This window comes from Electrona antarctica, assembly GCF_951216825.1.
Source record: "Electrona antarctica genome assembly, chromosome: 5".
In the NCBI taxonomy this organism is placed as follows: domain Eukaryota; kingdom Metazoa; phylum Chordata; class Actinopteri; order Myctophiformes; family Myctophidae; genus Electrona; species Electrona antarctica.
In genome coordinates, this window is record NC_136810.1 from 5099029 (window position 1) to 5115210 (window position 16182).

The following is a 16182-nucleotide window of genomic DNA, read 5'->3' on the forward strand; positions in this document are numbered from 1 at the left end:
ACCTCATGTTTCTGTATCAGTGGTTCTCAACATTTCATGTCAAGGACCCCAAAAATTTGATGTAATATGCCGCCGACCCCCCATCTGAAAATATGTTGTTCCAGGGACCGCGCACCCCCCCCCCCCCCCCCCAGAAGCAAAGATTTGAGTTAAAATTTTAAACTCTGAAAGAATATATTTTCAAAGATTTGAGGCACATTTTCATGATTTAAAAAAAAATAGCAGAAGTTTTTTTCAATAGCTAAAGCATAACATAATGCTTAAAACCCCAAAAGGGGTTCCCGCCCAAAATGGGTTAAACCAGAACTTTCAATTGCACACAAGACATCTCAAAATCTAATGGGCAGATTGACATGAAACTCACTGCGTGAGCACTTTAATGCTCCGAGGAGGACGAACCCTAACTATTTGAGTGACTGAATTGTCTTTAAAGGAATACATCAGGGGAGCCCGCCGCCCACACTTTGGTGACTTCAGAGCTACTTTCAAAATGCAAAGCTAAACAAGATCTACCCACCAATTTGTTTTTATCCCATTGCTGAAAACAGTTTAAAGAAATGTACCTTTGGAATAGTGGTGCTGATGTTACATATAAAAGAAGGGTAAAAATGGAATTGGCTGGGGGTTTTTTTGTACATAATTTTGTAATGCTACTGACGTTTGTGCACAACACTCTTGAAAACAAAGAAGATATTGCATTGTGGGTTTGAGCTGACAGGCCCTTTTTGATGTCAATCAATCAAGTCAAATCAATTCAAGTGGCAGATGCCTTTTGTATATTTAAATTATATATTTTTAGGGGCATCATGTGATGATGTATTCAATACATCATCCCAAGATCTAAATGAGTCACCCAATGAAGCCTTTTACGGTAAATGGTGCATTTATATAGCGCCTTTATCCAAGGAGCTTTACAGAGATTGTGCATTACATTCATCCATTCACACACATTCACACACCTTTACATAGATTGTGCATTACATTCACTCATTCACGCACAGCGACACACTGATGCCGGAGGAAACCATGCAAGGCATAAACCTGCACATCGGGAGCAATTAGGGGTTCAGAGTCTTGCTCAAGGACACTTCGGCACTAACTCTGGGGAGTTCGAATTGGGAAACTTGCGGTTCCCATCAGGTCACTGCCGCCCCATAGGTGAATGCAAGAAACGGTGAGAGCAAGAAACATGTTATGTTCAACCATAGACTGTAAAAATGAATAGACAGCGTCACGCCCTTAGGCCCTGGGTTAGGGTTACACCCGGTGTACACCCGGTGTGTACACCCAAATTTGGGCGTACACCGCGTTCAGCGCGTTGATAAATGAGGGCCATAGACTCTACTACAGGTGGTAAATGAAGCCTATTTGGCAGTGATTTCAAATCTGCCATCTTTCTATATCCTGTCCAGAAATACAACCCGGAAATGAATGCTATTGGCTGCAACCGCAGGGAGGCGGGTCTTCACTCAGTAGGACCAGTAGAAAGCCTAGAAACATATAGCGTTAATTTATCATTCATTTTAAAATGAATGTGATCATAATAGGGCATAAGAGGGCACTGTTTTTCCTTTTTTGCCGTTGGGGTTCGCAGATTGGGATTCACTGAGGTTACGTTTAGCCCAGGAACACGTAGTGGTGACCATACGGAGGTCGTCGGATTTGACCGTTTCGTGAAAATAGCCTATCTGCAAGTGTGCTTTATAGATCCACTATTTTCACTAGTTTGGGTCCCAGGGAGACGTGACATTTTTCTTTTGTGTCTCAAGCTAAAAAGGGGACCACTAGAACATGCAATAATATCACACTGTAATATAGTGATAATAGGAAACTGATCTGACTCACTTTGGAATTCAATTGTGAATTGTATTATGCGCCAGAAGTGTACCTCCCAGCCCTGGCAGAGTAGTTCTGGAGTAGTTCCAACGGATTGTGTGGCCCTGGTTTTTCCCTAGTGGGACTGATTGAGGGTAGCTACTGGGACGTAAGTCGGGACTTGATCACTCCCGGCTGGGTCGCCTGAGTGAGGGGTATGATGTTGAGAGACCCGAAACCCCGTTGACCTCAGGATACATCACTGAGGATACGTCCCAGGTGCATCCATGCAACGTTTTTTTAGTTGTATTAGGCTTTGTACAGTATATATATATATATATATATATACTGTACAAGTGTACAAACTTTAACACGAGGGAAATGACACACCTTTCATCTAGCACGATGCGTGCGCACACACACACACACACACACACACACACACACACACACACACACACACACACACACACACACACACACACACACACACACACACACACACACACACACACACACACACACGTCCGTTCATTCCTTTTTTTCTTCACATAGTGAAGTTTGATAGAAAATGCAGTGTTTTGGAGGATGATAATGAAGACACTTGGATTATACTGAGGGTGTTAAACAGTTTTTCTGTTGTTAATCTTCGACCCTTATCTTCTTCAGTTCATCAAGTATAATTCTCTGTTTGTGGATTCTTCATTCACTATCTAGAGAAATGCAACACAACACGGCCCTCCATGAACTCAAGGCTTCACAGGGTGAGTAATTGAGGGGGGGTCCAGACCCACAGGAACGCACCCAGGGTGCCGGCCCGATTCTGGCGAGCCGCCCCACATCCGAAACGGTTGAGAAATGACAGAGTTACCGTGTGGGGGTACCTCTACTGTACCCTCTACTGTACTGTACTGTCACTGTACTGTACTGTACTGTACTGTACTGTACTGTACTGGCACACCTGAAATCACCATATATACAGTTAATATGTGCGTGTGTTTGTGTGTGTTAGGTTGCGCACAGGTGATGAAAAAAAAACTTGGTGTTTTCGTGCTCAGACACACCCACCCAGCCACCCACACACCCACCCACACACACTTAAGGAAGTGGTTGCACCACTTAATAAAAAAAAGGTTATTTTTGGGGTGAAGTATTACTTTAAGAAGGAGGACTGCTTTAGGGGCTGCTAGTGGGGCATTTAGACCTGCTTTAGGGGCTGCTAGTGGGGCATTTAGACTCTCTGGGCAGTATTATGTGTGTCTTAAGTACCAGGTCTTGTGACTTAACTTAAGACCTGGAGGCGTGATCAATCCCATTTGGCTATTCTGAGTGGCCAAACAGCATTGACCACGCCTCCAGGTCTTAAGTTAAGTAATAAGACCTGGTACTTAAGACACGCATAATACTGCCCAGAGTCTGGGTTCTAGATTATTTCGGGGCAGGGACCTTGGCACGAGGCAATCGAGGCATGCCAGGACAATTTCCTGGGACACAGCTGCGAGTTTTGTATTTTGGGGATTCGCCATAATGTTATTGTCACTTTGGTTGGCACACCAAAGTCACACGAACCCACTTTATGTTATGCTTGTCTGTTTCACTTTGATATGAATCCCTCAACCTGGGAAAATAAATACGTTACACAGTATATACATCCCGTTTATATTTTACATTTACAAAACACAAAAAAACAATAAGTTCTCCTTCGTGCCTGTAGCTATCCAGGCTCTAAATGCCGATAGGAGGAGGAGGTAACTTGTCACCTGACTCGCTTGTATGAATTATTTATACTGTTATTTATACTGTTCTGAAAATGTTATGAATTACAATGTTACACTGATACCTTGAACTGCCATCCTGTTTTATGTGCCTTTTTACTGTGTTTTTGTGTTTCATGTTACCTTATATGCCTTGGCTGTAAACCAAATCGCCCCACGGGGACAAACAAATAAATGAACCTGAACAAAAAACCTTTTCCAAAGTTTTTGTCTCACAACACATCAATGCAATGTGATGCCACTGTAAGTGGTGAATTCATAATGTGTATTTTTATGTCCCTGGAAGATACAGAATGTCTCTTTTGGGTCTCAAGCGGAAATAGTTGATCTATTCAAAGTTTCAAACCCATTTCATCACTTTACAGTGGATACTCTGCCTGCTGTTCATTGCACTTTGTCCTGTCGCCTGTTTACCCAAAATAGAGCGATAGTTTTGTTGCATTTGATTGGGCAAGCTCCTACATTCTAAGTAGGTTAACTTGACAGGACGTAGCTAACTTCTACAACAGTCACTCAAAACAGATTCAGGGCTACGGAATGCGGTCATCTGGTCCTATTTGTCGCATTTTGTATTCCCCTTGGTGTCAGTAAAATGTTTAATTAGTTCCCCCTTGCCTGCGCTGTCATCTCCATACAACTATATTATGTAACTAGAGCTTCACTTTTTTTTTATTTTTTGGTTAATTTTGACAGGATAGTGAGAAGAGACAGGTGGTACAGAGGCATGAGATGGGTGGTACAGAGATGGGTGGTACAGAGATGGGTGGTACAGAGAAGAGACAGGTGGTACAGAGGCATGAGATGGCAGACAGAATGTAATTGTGGATGTTGGCGTGTGTCGGGGCCCAATGTTTGAACGATTTGAACACCACTCACTCCACTGATATGCAAATGCTTATCTGCACTCTCACCAGTAGTACATCAGAGATATTCAAATTAATATAAATACGGCAAAAAAACTAATGTAAAACTAAATGTTGTTTATTTTTTTATTTCATCTGTTCTGAAATGTAATATTTGAAGCTTTGTGACAGTTCATTTTCTTTTGTTTGCTATTACATTTTCGCTATGCTACTGTGGTATATTTAATTTTCAATGGTAATACGGTGGGTAAAATAAGCTTTGGCTTCAGCCCATACCTTTTCTGCCAAATAGTCACCTTTTTGAAGTTGTTTGTAGGTTTAAAAAGTTTTGTTTAAAAATAAATAATGACCGAAATAAATAAACTAACCAACGCTGTAAATCGAATGTCAATATAGTAACAACGTTATAATAAAGGGTTACAATGAAATTATCATTCAGTGTAACATTTGTATTTATTGATCATATATTTGTATTTGTACATGTATGGTACATACAGTACAAAGAGTTGTGTCAATGAGAGAGAGAGGTCAGAGTTGCTACATTTGGGCCAATGGAGTGAATACGGATAGCACAACTCTCTCTATCTCAATGGTTCTGGGTGCCATAGTGGCCAAAATATGGGTCAAAGATTTAATATTAATATAAATGGAACAGTTGCTGACAAAACTGAAAGCATGGACTGGTCTGCTAGGAGAAAGCATTCATGTTTTAGGTTGTTATTAGAATAAAGGGTAGTGGGTTGCACACACCAGTGTGAGTGTTATTTTTTATTTTTTTTATTTGCTGCTTTCTTTCGTTTTAGGGATTTTAGCCGTTTTTGACAGGGGGGTGGGGGCATTCGAACATGGGGATAAAAGTGTATTTCTTTACAAAATGTTATAGCGATTTATTTTTGTATTATTTACTATAGTCCTACTAGACCAAGAAATTACATCTGGCCACAAAAGATCACGGGATCTACTGAATGTGTCAAACGGACATATTGAGCCTATAACACATAGGCTTCCCCCCAGTAGGCTACCTTCATATTCAGTAGTAGTATATTCTAGTAGGACTATAGTAAATTATCAAAAAAGAAATCGCTATAACATTTTGTATTTTTTAATACATATTTAGCCCCATGACACGCATCTTAGGGAGCTAGCAGCATTTGCTATGCTCCTCCCGAGAGACTCCATTGCCTTCCGGACGAGACAGGATATTTGGCCTTACAACCCAAATGTCCTCAGTGATATCTGGCTTTACAAACTGGATATCGTTGGGTTAGACATTTCTGCATCCCGGTTAAGTTTGGATCGGACACCACCGCAGCGGTGCTATCTTATATCAGGGGTTCTCAACCTTTTTGGCCGGGGACCCCCGAAAATGCTTTGGCAACGTCTCGGGACCCCCGCCCCGCCCACTCCCGACCCCCAATATAAATTGACTGCTACAATAACCTTAATAATAGAGACAATACACCATAAATAAATACTGAAACCATAATCATTAGGGAAGGTGTATGTACTAGGTGTACTATATGTAAACTATTCATTTCCACTTTACAGCCATTCAGTTGAAAACCCCCCCCCCCAAAAACCCCCCTTTGTTTTTAAAAAATGTGGGGACCCCCCAAAATAATTTGGCGACCCCTCGAGGGGTCGCGCCCCACGGGTTGAGAACCCCTGTCTTATATGGTCCTTGATATCATGATGATGTCACAATGACCTGGGCTCCTGGGGTGACCAGGGGGCTGATGTCAAGATGACCTGGGGGCTTGCCTGGGGTGAGCGACGGGGATTTGAGTTAGGTGACATGACAGAGTGACGGGAATTGTTGTGACAAAAACGCAAGGTTTCATAGTTATCTGCGACCTTCGGTCACCGGATTTCTCCTCTCATCCTCTCATCCACTCATCCAGTGCATTCTGGGATTGGTATTGGAGGAGCTACTTGACACACAAAACTCTGTATCAAATATACATGAATTTCAAGGCAGCGACGTGTCGCTCTTCCATGAGCCATAGTGTAAATCAAGATATCACTGGGCATAATAATGGGTAATGGATAATGTGTTCTCATATTATCCGCTTATACAACACCCTGGTCAAGCCGGTGCTACTGTACGGGTCTGAGTGCTGGCGTATAACCAAGTGCGACATGAGCAAGGTCAGCTCCTTCCACAATGGCTGCCTGAGGAAGATCTGCCGTATATTCTGGCCCAACAACATCTCCAACAAAGACCTCTACATAAAGATTGGCTGCCGAGACGTCACCACAGAAGTTAAGCACCGTCGTCTAAAATGGCTTGGACACGTACTCCGAATGCCCCCAGAGCGGATCCCCAAAGTGGCCCTCAGATGGACACCCCCAGGGAAAAGGAAACGAGGCCGACCTAAGATCACCTGGCGCAGAACGGTAGAGGCTGAACTGCTGGAGATGGGTCTCTCATGGGGCACGGCGCAACTGGTTGCCAAAGACCGTGATAGGTGGAGGAACATTATCGATGCCTTATGCCCCATTGGGGGCGAAGAGCATAAGTAAGTAAGTAATGGATAATGTGTTCTCATAAAGGCATGTGGCACCGTGGCACGGTGATTGGTTTAATTATTGTAACGCCCAAACCACACCTATGCATAATGTAACGGGTAGCAGAGGTGTTTTAGGGATTTAGACTGTGGCACAAGATAGCATTTTTTACAGGGGAACACAACGCAATGCTAAATCCCCAAATTACATACAGATCACATGAACAACTTGGCAGGTATTTCAAAACGGCACCGGAAATCTATATAGCTAGGTGACACAGTTTTGACAGTATATGTGTCATCCATCATATTTGACAAAACCTCTTTAAGATGACAACCCTGCATATTTTATCATAAAGCGAGTCTATCCATGAAACAGAAGATGTAGCATTGTTGTAGACACATAGCCGCCCGCCTCTGCCAAGGAAGGAACACAGGCTCATTTATCTATTTCCTAGAAAGTATTGCAATTTAAGCTCAAATGGTTTTGTTTCTTCTCTGCTGCGGTATTGTTGTTACTCAGGCAGAAACTGTTTCACAGCATCTGCATTGAGAGATTGTTATTTGAGGAATTGTTGTTATTACGAAATGTATTCCTTACAGCTCACATGTATGACTATTTCCAAACTGCACAGCAGGACTCTGTGTTGCTACTTGCTAGTTTCTACAGTACGGTATGTCTCAGCCATCATCTTTAAGAGGTTTTGACACATCCTGCATATTTTATCTTGTGCTTCATGGATAGACTTAAGACTCCCTGTCTTAATTAGGTCTATCCATAAAGCACAAGTCAATGCATTTTGGTAGTTGAGATATTGGAAGTAAATGTTGGTTACATTATTAGCATTATGAGTAATATTATTATTACTGTATTATTATTAGTAGTAGTAGTAGTTTTACTTAAATTAGATCCAATCCACTTTATTTACAGAACACATTTAAAACAACAGTGTTGAACTCGGGCCATTAATGGAAGACCTGATGGCATATTTGGGTTATCATTTTAGCATTATTTTTCTATGAATCTGCACCACCGTGCCTTTTTCTGTTAATAATAATCAAGCAATCAATCAATCAATCAATCAACCAAAGTGTTGTACTCAGTAAACAAATATATAGATAATGAACTCAATAATACAAAACAATATTTATCTAAAACATAAATCACATGAATCTCAGCAGAAACACGTTCCTGTTGTGTAGATATAAAACGCCTCTTCATGCCAGAGCAGTTTTAAGGATGTTACAAATGCAAATAAACCTTCACACAGGCTTAGAATACACACAGCATATTGTAAACCCACAACACATACTGTCAGCTTACTGTAATAACATCAAAAGCTCAACAAAAACTAATGACACAGTGGCAGAAAACTATATTCAGTCCAATAAATCAATGCAACGTCGTGACCTACTTCTAGTATCTCACTGCGAAACACTTTGATGGACAAAGGACGCACGCACGCACGCACGCACGCACGCACGCACGCACGCACGCACGCAACACACACACACACACACACACACACACACACACACACACACACACACACACACACACACACACACACACACACACACACACACACACACACACACACACACACACACACACACACACACAAAGCTAGTGCTAAATTATACAAGAAGCTATTCTTGCCCAGACATTTATGCATAATTGTAAAGAATGGTCTTTCCACATTCCTCAATAGGAAATATGATTTAATGACATAGTTTAATTTAAACCAGCTAACGGACATGTTTTTCTTTTGTGGTTGGTTGACGTTGGCCTCTTTGGGTATGTTGACCCCGTACACTCTATATAAATAGATGACCAGAGTCCTGCATGGGTCCATACTAGAGTCAGACCCCCACCTGCATGGGTCCATACTAGAGTCAGACCCCCACCTGCATGGGTCCATACTAGAGTCAGACCCCCACCTGCATGGGTCCATACTAGAGTCAGACCCCCACCTGCATGGGTCCATACTAGAGTCAGACCCCCACCTGCATGGATCCATACTAGAGTCAGACCCCCACCTGCATGGGTCCATACTAGAGTCAGACCTCCACCTGCATGGGTCCATACTAGAGTCAGACCCCCACCTGCATGGGTCCATACTAGAGTCAGACCCCCACCTGCATGGGTCCATACTAGAGTCAGACCCCCACCTGCATGGGTCCATACTAGAGTCAGACCCCCACCTGCATGGGTCCATACTAGAGTCAGACCCCCACCTGCATGGGTCCATACTAGAGTCAGACCCCCACCTGCATGGGTCCATACTAGAGACCCCCACCTGCATGGGTCGATACTAGAGTCAGACCTCCACCTGCATGGGTCCATACTAGAGTCAGACCCCCACCTGCATGGGTCCATACTAGAGTCAGACCCCCACCTGCATGGGTCCATACTAGAGTCAGACTCTCTCATGATCTGAGAGAGAGAAGTGTGTGTGTGTGTGTGTGTGTGTGTGTGTGTGTGTGTGTGTGTGTGTGTGTGTGTGTGTGTGTGTGTGTGTGTGTGTGTGTGTGTGTGTGTTATAACAGGCCAAGGTGAAAAGGGTGGGATATATTCCTCAGCCTAGTAGAAAAGTGTGTGAAATATTTCACGTAAATTGTACGCTGCGTTCATGATTTGAGGCTTTTCGTTCAAAACAGGCCAGTCCTGCAAACTTTGAAAGCCAATGTTAGGACAGATCCGTCTTGAGCACATGACAGAGATACTGTGTAACGATTTGCGGGATTTTTGGACAAAATCTGGAGGAGTAATAGCAAAAACACATGTTTTACAAAAGTCAACCTCTTGGTGGCGCTATAACAGGCCGTTATGGAAAATATGGGGCAGAGGTTAATTGTTGGCATCTAGGGAGTGTGTGTGCAAACTTTGGCATGGATCGGGCCAACGGTGCCGGAGATTAGCTGGTAACGGACGGACAGACACACGGACGGACGGACAGACACACAGAGTGCAAAACATACTCTCTCCCCATGCCTTCGGCCTGGTGGAGACAATAATGACCAAATAGTTCACCTTCCTCATTCACTCACTTTCCTCATTCACCAGAAATGTGCATAAGCGCTGTTACTACTGGCCATATGTTCTGTACTGTACTGTACTCCATCCTTACTGGCCTACCGGCATGCACACTTAAGCCTCTCCAATTGGTCCAAAATGCCGCAGCTCGCTTGGTCTTCAACCAGCCAAAATTCTCTCATGTCTCACCCCTTCTCCGCTCCCTCCATTGGCTCCCGGTCACTGCCCACACAGAGTACAAAACTCTGATGCTGGCCTTCAAAGCAACCAAAGGTATAGCACCCCCATATCCTGCAAGTCTGATCGGAGTGGGACCCTACAGACATTCATGATGTATTTGATTTGAGTACAAAAAATAAATATATATATACGGTATATATATATATTTTTTTTCTTTATTATTATTATTACTGGATTAAATAACATTAATCGAAAACGAGATTTCTCGTTTTGGCAAACTGGGCAAATGGGCTAAAAACGTGTGCAAAGATTGTGTTAATAATGAATAACTATTGAATCAGTGACAGGTTTGACCCTCTGGGTTAGGGTCAGGGTTATCATCATAGTTAACCCTTGACCTCTGGACTGACCTGTGATATGGGCTGGTTAACGTACACCCAGCCTCTGGACTGACCTGTGATATGGGCTGGTTAACGTACACCCAGCCTGGACTGACCTGTGATATGGGCTGGTTAACGTACACCCAGCCTGGACTGACCTGTGATATGGGCTGGTTAACGTACACCCAGCCTGGACTGACCTGTGATATGGGCTGGTTAACGTACACCCAGCCTCTGGACTGACCTGTGATATGGGCTGGTTAACGTACACCCAGCCTCTGGACTGACCTGTGATATGGGCTGGTTAACGTACACCCAGCCTCTGGACTGACCTGTGATATGGGCTGGTTAACGTACACCCAGCCTCTGGACTGACCTGTGATATGGGCTGGTTAACGTACACCCAGCCTCTGGACTGACCTGTGATATGGGCTGGTTAACGTACACCCAGCCTGGACTGACCTGTGATATGGGCTGGTTAACGTACACCCAGCCTCTGGACTGACCTGTGATATGGGCTGGTTAACGTACACCCAGCCTGGACTGACCTGTGATATGGGCTGGTTAACGTACACCCAGCCTCTGGACTGACCTGTGATATGGGCTGGTTAACGTACACCCAGCCGGTGACAGGGTTGACCCGCAGGTACTCGGGCTGGTCCTGCAGGGACATGGAGTACGTGATGGCAGCGTTGGTACCGAAGTCGTCATCGTGGGCCGCCACGCGCAGGAAACTGGTGCCGATCATAGTGTCTTCTCTGAGGAAGTCTGGAAGGCAGAGCGACAGGAGGACATTGTGGTTCCATTATATTTATATCTCCACAAATGCAAAAGTTTTGCCAGACCTGATGATAGCCATGAAGATCAATCTCTATCAGATAATGAACGATGTGAGAGATAATAGCTGCTTATGCGAGATGAAGCTCACAAACGCGATGATGTTATCGATTAGTTGCATGAATAGGCTCACACTTTTGGTAGGTGTTAAAGGTGAGGAGGTAAATATGCTTTAACCCATTTTGGGCGGGAACCCCTTTTGGTGTTAGCATCATGTTATGCTTTAGCTATTGAAAAATAGCAGATCTACAAGCTCATAGCGCGCCACCGAGTGGCGCGCTACAAGCTTGTAGGTCTGCTATTTTTGAAAAATCGAAGAACGACTGACATAGAAACATAGCTTTTTCAGAAAACTGTCAGGATGTAGAAGACATTTTTAGAATCTGATCTCAGGTCAAAATGGGTTAATTCAATGCGATTTTATTAAAGTGACAATTCACAAAAAGTTGTCTCAAGACACTTTACACTTTACAGAGCAGAGACACTGTCCCACCCTGAGCAGTGACAACGAAAAACGGGACTGCAAGAAACGTCAGGCAGATCAAGTAACGGTGATATTGTTAAAACAAGCGTTAATGTGGTTGCACACTGGTGCGTTTTTTACTTTATCTACTATTTTTGGCAAAGACATTTGGTGTTGGTCCAGTTTAATTCTAGAGGGTTTACAACAAGCCCCCAGTAAGGCTATCCAACGTTGAAGATGCCACTACCTACTGGCGAAATGTGGAATTGCAGCACTTAATGGAAGTGGACGGACGTTCATGACGTCACGTGAAAAGGCCGGACCTCAAAATTGAGGTCCGGGGCTAGAATAGGCTAAACTTCCGCTCGCTCGAGCCATTGAGTTATAATTATACTTCCGGAAGTCTTCCGGGTGCTTCAAAACACCACTGAGCAACTTCCACTGAAATGAATAGCGGGGGGGGGGGGGGGGCGGGGCTAGCGCTCCAGTTCAGTCTCTATCCTTTATATACTCTATGGTTTACAATGGTTACAGCCTGTATGTATATGAGCGGTTGAAGTTGAAATACGTGTGTCATTGGTTGTGTTAAATGTGTCACACATCACCCCTGTACTGGCCTCCCTTCATTGGTTGCAGTACATTTTAGAATTGATTTTAAAATGATATTGACAGCTTTTAAAGCTGTGCGAGGCCTGGCCCCTACCTACATCTCTGCCATGCTAAAGCCCTACAACCCCCCGCGCACCCTCAGATCGGTGGGTATAGGGTCTCCTGTCTCCCATGAAACCAAACTAGTCACCATGGGTGACCGGGCGTTCGCAGCCAGGGCTCCATACCTGTGGAATGCCCTACCCCAGAACCTGAGGGACGCAACCTCAGTAGCTCTTTTTTAATCACTGTTAAAAACCCACCTATTCACGCAGGTTTTTTTTGTATTGTCTTCATTATGTGGAATTGTTGTATTTGTATTGTTTATTTATTTCTTCTGTGTAATGCTGTAACGCTTTATTTCTATTGTTTTATTCCAGTAAGTGCCTCTAAACTGATGTATTGCCTTTTTATATGCAAATGGAAAGCACTTTGTAACTCTGTTTTGAAAAGCGCTTTATAAATAAAGTGTATTACTTTGGTTCAAATGTCTTTTAGTTAACAATTTCCAAATAAGGGATGCTTTATTTCAAGTGACGGTTGGCACCAGGCTCCAGATCCTGCGTAGGACAAATTGGTCACGTAATGCAGCTTTAAATGAATGAACACTCTATTGTTCAGCACTTACACTCATAGCGCAGGTTCTCAAACTTTGGGCTGTTATCGTTCTGGTCCAGGATTTGGACATGGAGCTGACAGATACCGATGAGTGGCTCCTCCGCCCAGTCGGTGGCCGTTACGGTGATGGAGTACTCCCTCTGGCGCTCCCTGTCGAAGCGCCTGGCCGTCACGATCTCACCTGGAAAACAGTGGAGGAGAGTACGTTTACTCAAGTACTGTACTTAAGAACACATTTGCACTAGTACTCTTACTTTACTTCTATCCAGAGCAAGACCAACATAATCGTGTGGCTATTTTTGATGACATCATTATCAGCAGTTATAATAATAATAATAATGGATTGCATTTTATGGTGCTTTTCTATGTACTGTACGTGCCTACTCAAAGCGTATACAATGGTCCATGTATTCATACATTGGGAGGTGAAGCGGCGAACAGTCAACGCCAGCGTCCTCACTTCCCACGTCACACACCAATGGTGGCGACCACTGGAGGCAATGCGGGGGTTCAGTGTCTTGCCTAAGGACACTTAGACATGTAGACAGAAGGAGCCATGGATCTTTGGACGACCTGCTCTACCTCCTGAGCCACAGCCGACCACAGTTATGCAGCATTATACAGTAGGTTAACATATTCAAACAAGTTTTCAAGAATAGTTTTCAAGGGCACAACACTTGGGTGTTAGGAAGTATGAATGTATTTGTAAAATATGTATTGTCTTTACTGTATGTCAGGCTGTATGCTATACTGTATGTCAGGCTGTATGCTATACTGTATGTCAGGCTGTATGCTATACTGTTCCGTATGTCCGTATGGCGATTTGCTCAGACACATATGACTAAATTATGTAAATTATCCTTTCATTGTCAATGGCAAATGTGACATGAGTTGTGACGAAAAGCTGTATATAGGACTCATAGGAGAAAAATAAATAAATAATAAATAATGATTTATGATCATGTTAGTCCAATAATTAAATGGAGGTTGGACAAAATTGCTTTATTTTGTTTCTCAGCTATTCTGATAGTCAGGATAAAAAACCTACCTTATTCTGCTCACTGCAAATACCCTACATTTTCTAAATTTCATTATGCTTTAAGTAGCATGTGATATGTCAAACTAGGGGTTTTTCATGATTCTGAATCCATTCCAAGCATTAGTTTTGCAAAAAAACAGGTCAGCACATTTTGGGTACATTTGGGCAAGTAGCTATGGCCGAATTTAGTCCAAGGAGTGTTTATCATGCAAAACTAAAGCTTGGAATGGATTCAGAATCATGAAAAACCCCTAGTTTGACACGTCACATGCTACTTAAAGCATAATGACATTTAGTTTATATTTCCTTATAAAAGGTTGTCAATGGTGGCATCTTGTATTAAGGTACAAGGTACAATCCGCAGTGAGCGGATTAAATGGTAAATGGTAAATGTATATTTATATAGCGCCTTTATCCAAGGCGCTTTACATAGATTGTGCATTACATTCACCCATTCACACACACATTCACACACCAATGGCAGCGGAAACCATGCAAGGCACCAACCAGCACATCAGGATCAATTAGGGGTTCAGTGTCTTGCTCAAGGACACTTCGACACTAACTCTGGGGGAGCCCGGGTTTGAACTGGCGACCTTGCGGTTACCATTCGGAAACTCTACCCCTGAGCCCCTAATTAGGGTAGATTTTTTATCCTGGCTAGTAGAGCTAATGTCCTGTCATAAGCAGTTGAGAAACAAAATAAAGCAATTTTGTCCAACCTGAGAGGAGTTTTGTTCTTTAATTACTGGACTATATAAAGCAATTAAAATCACCATCAGCGTTACCAGCTGTAACATTAAAGTGATGAACACATGAATGCATTACTAATTACAATCCAGTACTATGATTGTGAAACTGATCATTCTGCATAAGGAATATTTCTTATTAAGTATATTTTGATCACAATACTTTTGTACCTTTTGTTTTTGACTTTTAGTGGCAATGAAGCTATTCTTCTAGACATCAAATTATCCATCCTCCATAAATAAATGAACAAGGCGAGCAAACAAGCTATTTCATTCTATATTTGTTCACAAAACCTGCCGTAAATTGCCTATTACATGCTAAGATTAGTTGCTTTGTGGAGAGAAAATGAGCCTGCCAATATTTTAATGACTGAAAAAAGAACACCATTGTCTATCAAGCGTTCATTCATAATTAACGTTGTCTGTGTACAAGGATAGCACAACTACCCTTTAGCGGTTTAAAATGAAATAATTAGTGGACTCAGATTAAATATGACATGTCCTTCGATTTCTAGCTTTTTCCCTGTCATGTTACTGTGAGTAGCATTTGGAATTCAGTAAAATATTCCAACTAAAATCTTCGACTACGATGCTATGAGAGAGAGATTTCCACTGCTTCAGAACATCTGCATTAAACATTGAACATACTGTCTTAGTTAGTCCACCTCACTGGTGTGATTTGACATGTATTATGATTTGAACACTAATACCCCAGAGTCATGAGGAGTCAATTATAGTAGGCATACGTGTAAGATGATATGGTTTGATCTGTTAATTATCTCTGCCAGGTTGATATAGGCCTTGAGGCAGAGATCTGCGCTCTGAGAAGGGCCCTTCTCTATCTTATTATGCTTTAATATAAATGTCGAAGACACAAGACAGCAGGGCACACCACCACGTCAAGAGGCGGATTTGAACCCCTTGAGAGCTTGCGTTCATGAGGGCAACGGATTCAGCGGTCCATCGACTCCAATAAAGCTCTAATAACATACGTGTGTCTGTCCAACAGCTTCTAATATAAGGCTAAATGAGTTATAATAATTTATAACATCAAAATCAGTTTAACCACTTTAACACTATACAGTTCATTCTATAAGCTCTATATAATATATATCTAAATGTTTAAAAAATATTACAAATGTTTGCAATTTTAGAAGATCTACAAACTCACATTGCGTTGGCACATCGCCATGAGCTTGTAGATTTCACATATATATATATATGTGTGAGTTTGTAGATCTTCTAAAATTGCAAACATTTGTAATATTTTT

The 16182-nt window shown here is 42.6% G+C and overlaps 1 protein-coding gene across 1 annotated transcript in view; it reads right to left on the reverse strand.

Moving 5' to 3' along the window:
- Positions 1 to 16182, reverse strand: part of LOC306923243 (neural-cadherin-like) — a gene marked incomplete at its 3' end in the record, with an annotated part of 255371 nt that overhangs the window by 65266 nt on the left and 173923 nt on the right. The window contains exons 10-11 of the mRNA XM_079501275.1: positions 13134 to 13304; positions 11150 to 11325 (exon numbers count right to left, since the gene is read on the reverse strand). Coding sequence (XP_079357401.1) covers positions 11150 to 11325; positions 13134 to 13304 — 347 coding nt within the window. The remainder of the gene's footprint in view (positions 1 to 11149; positions 11326 to 13133; positions 13305 to 16182) is intronic.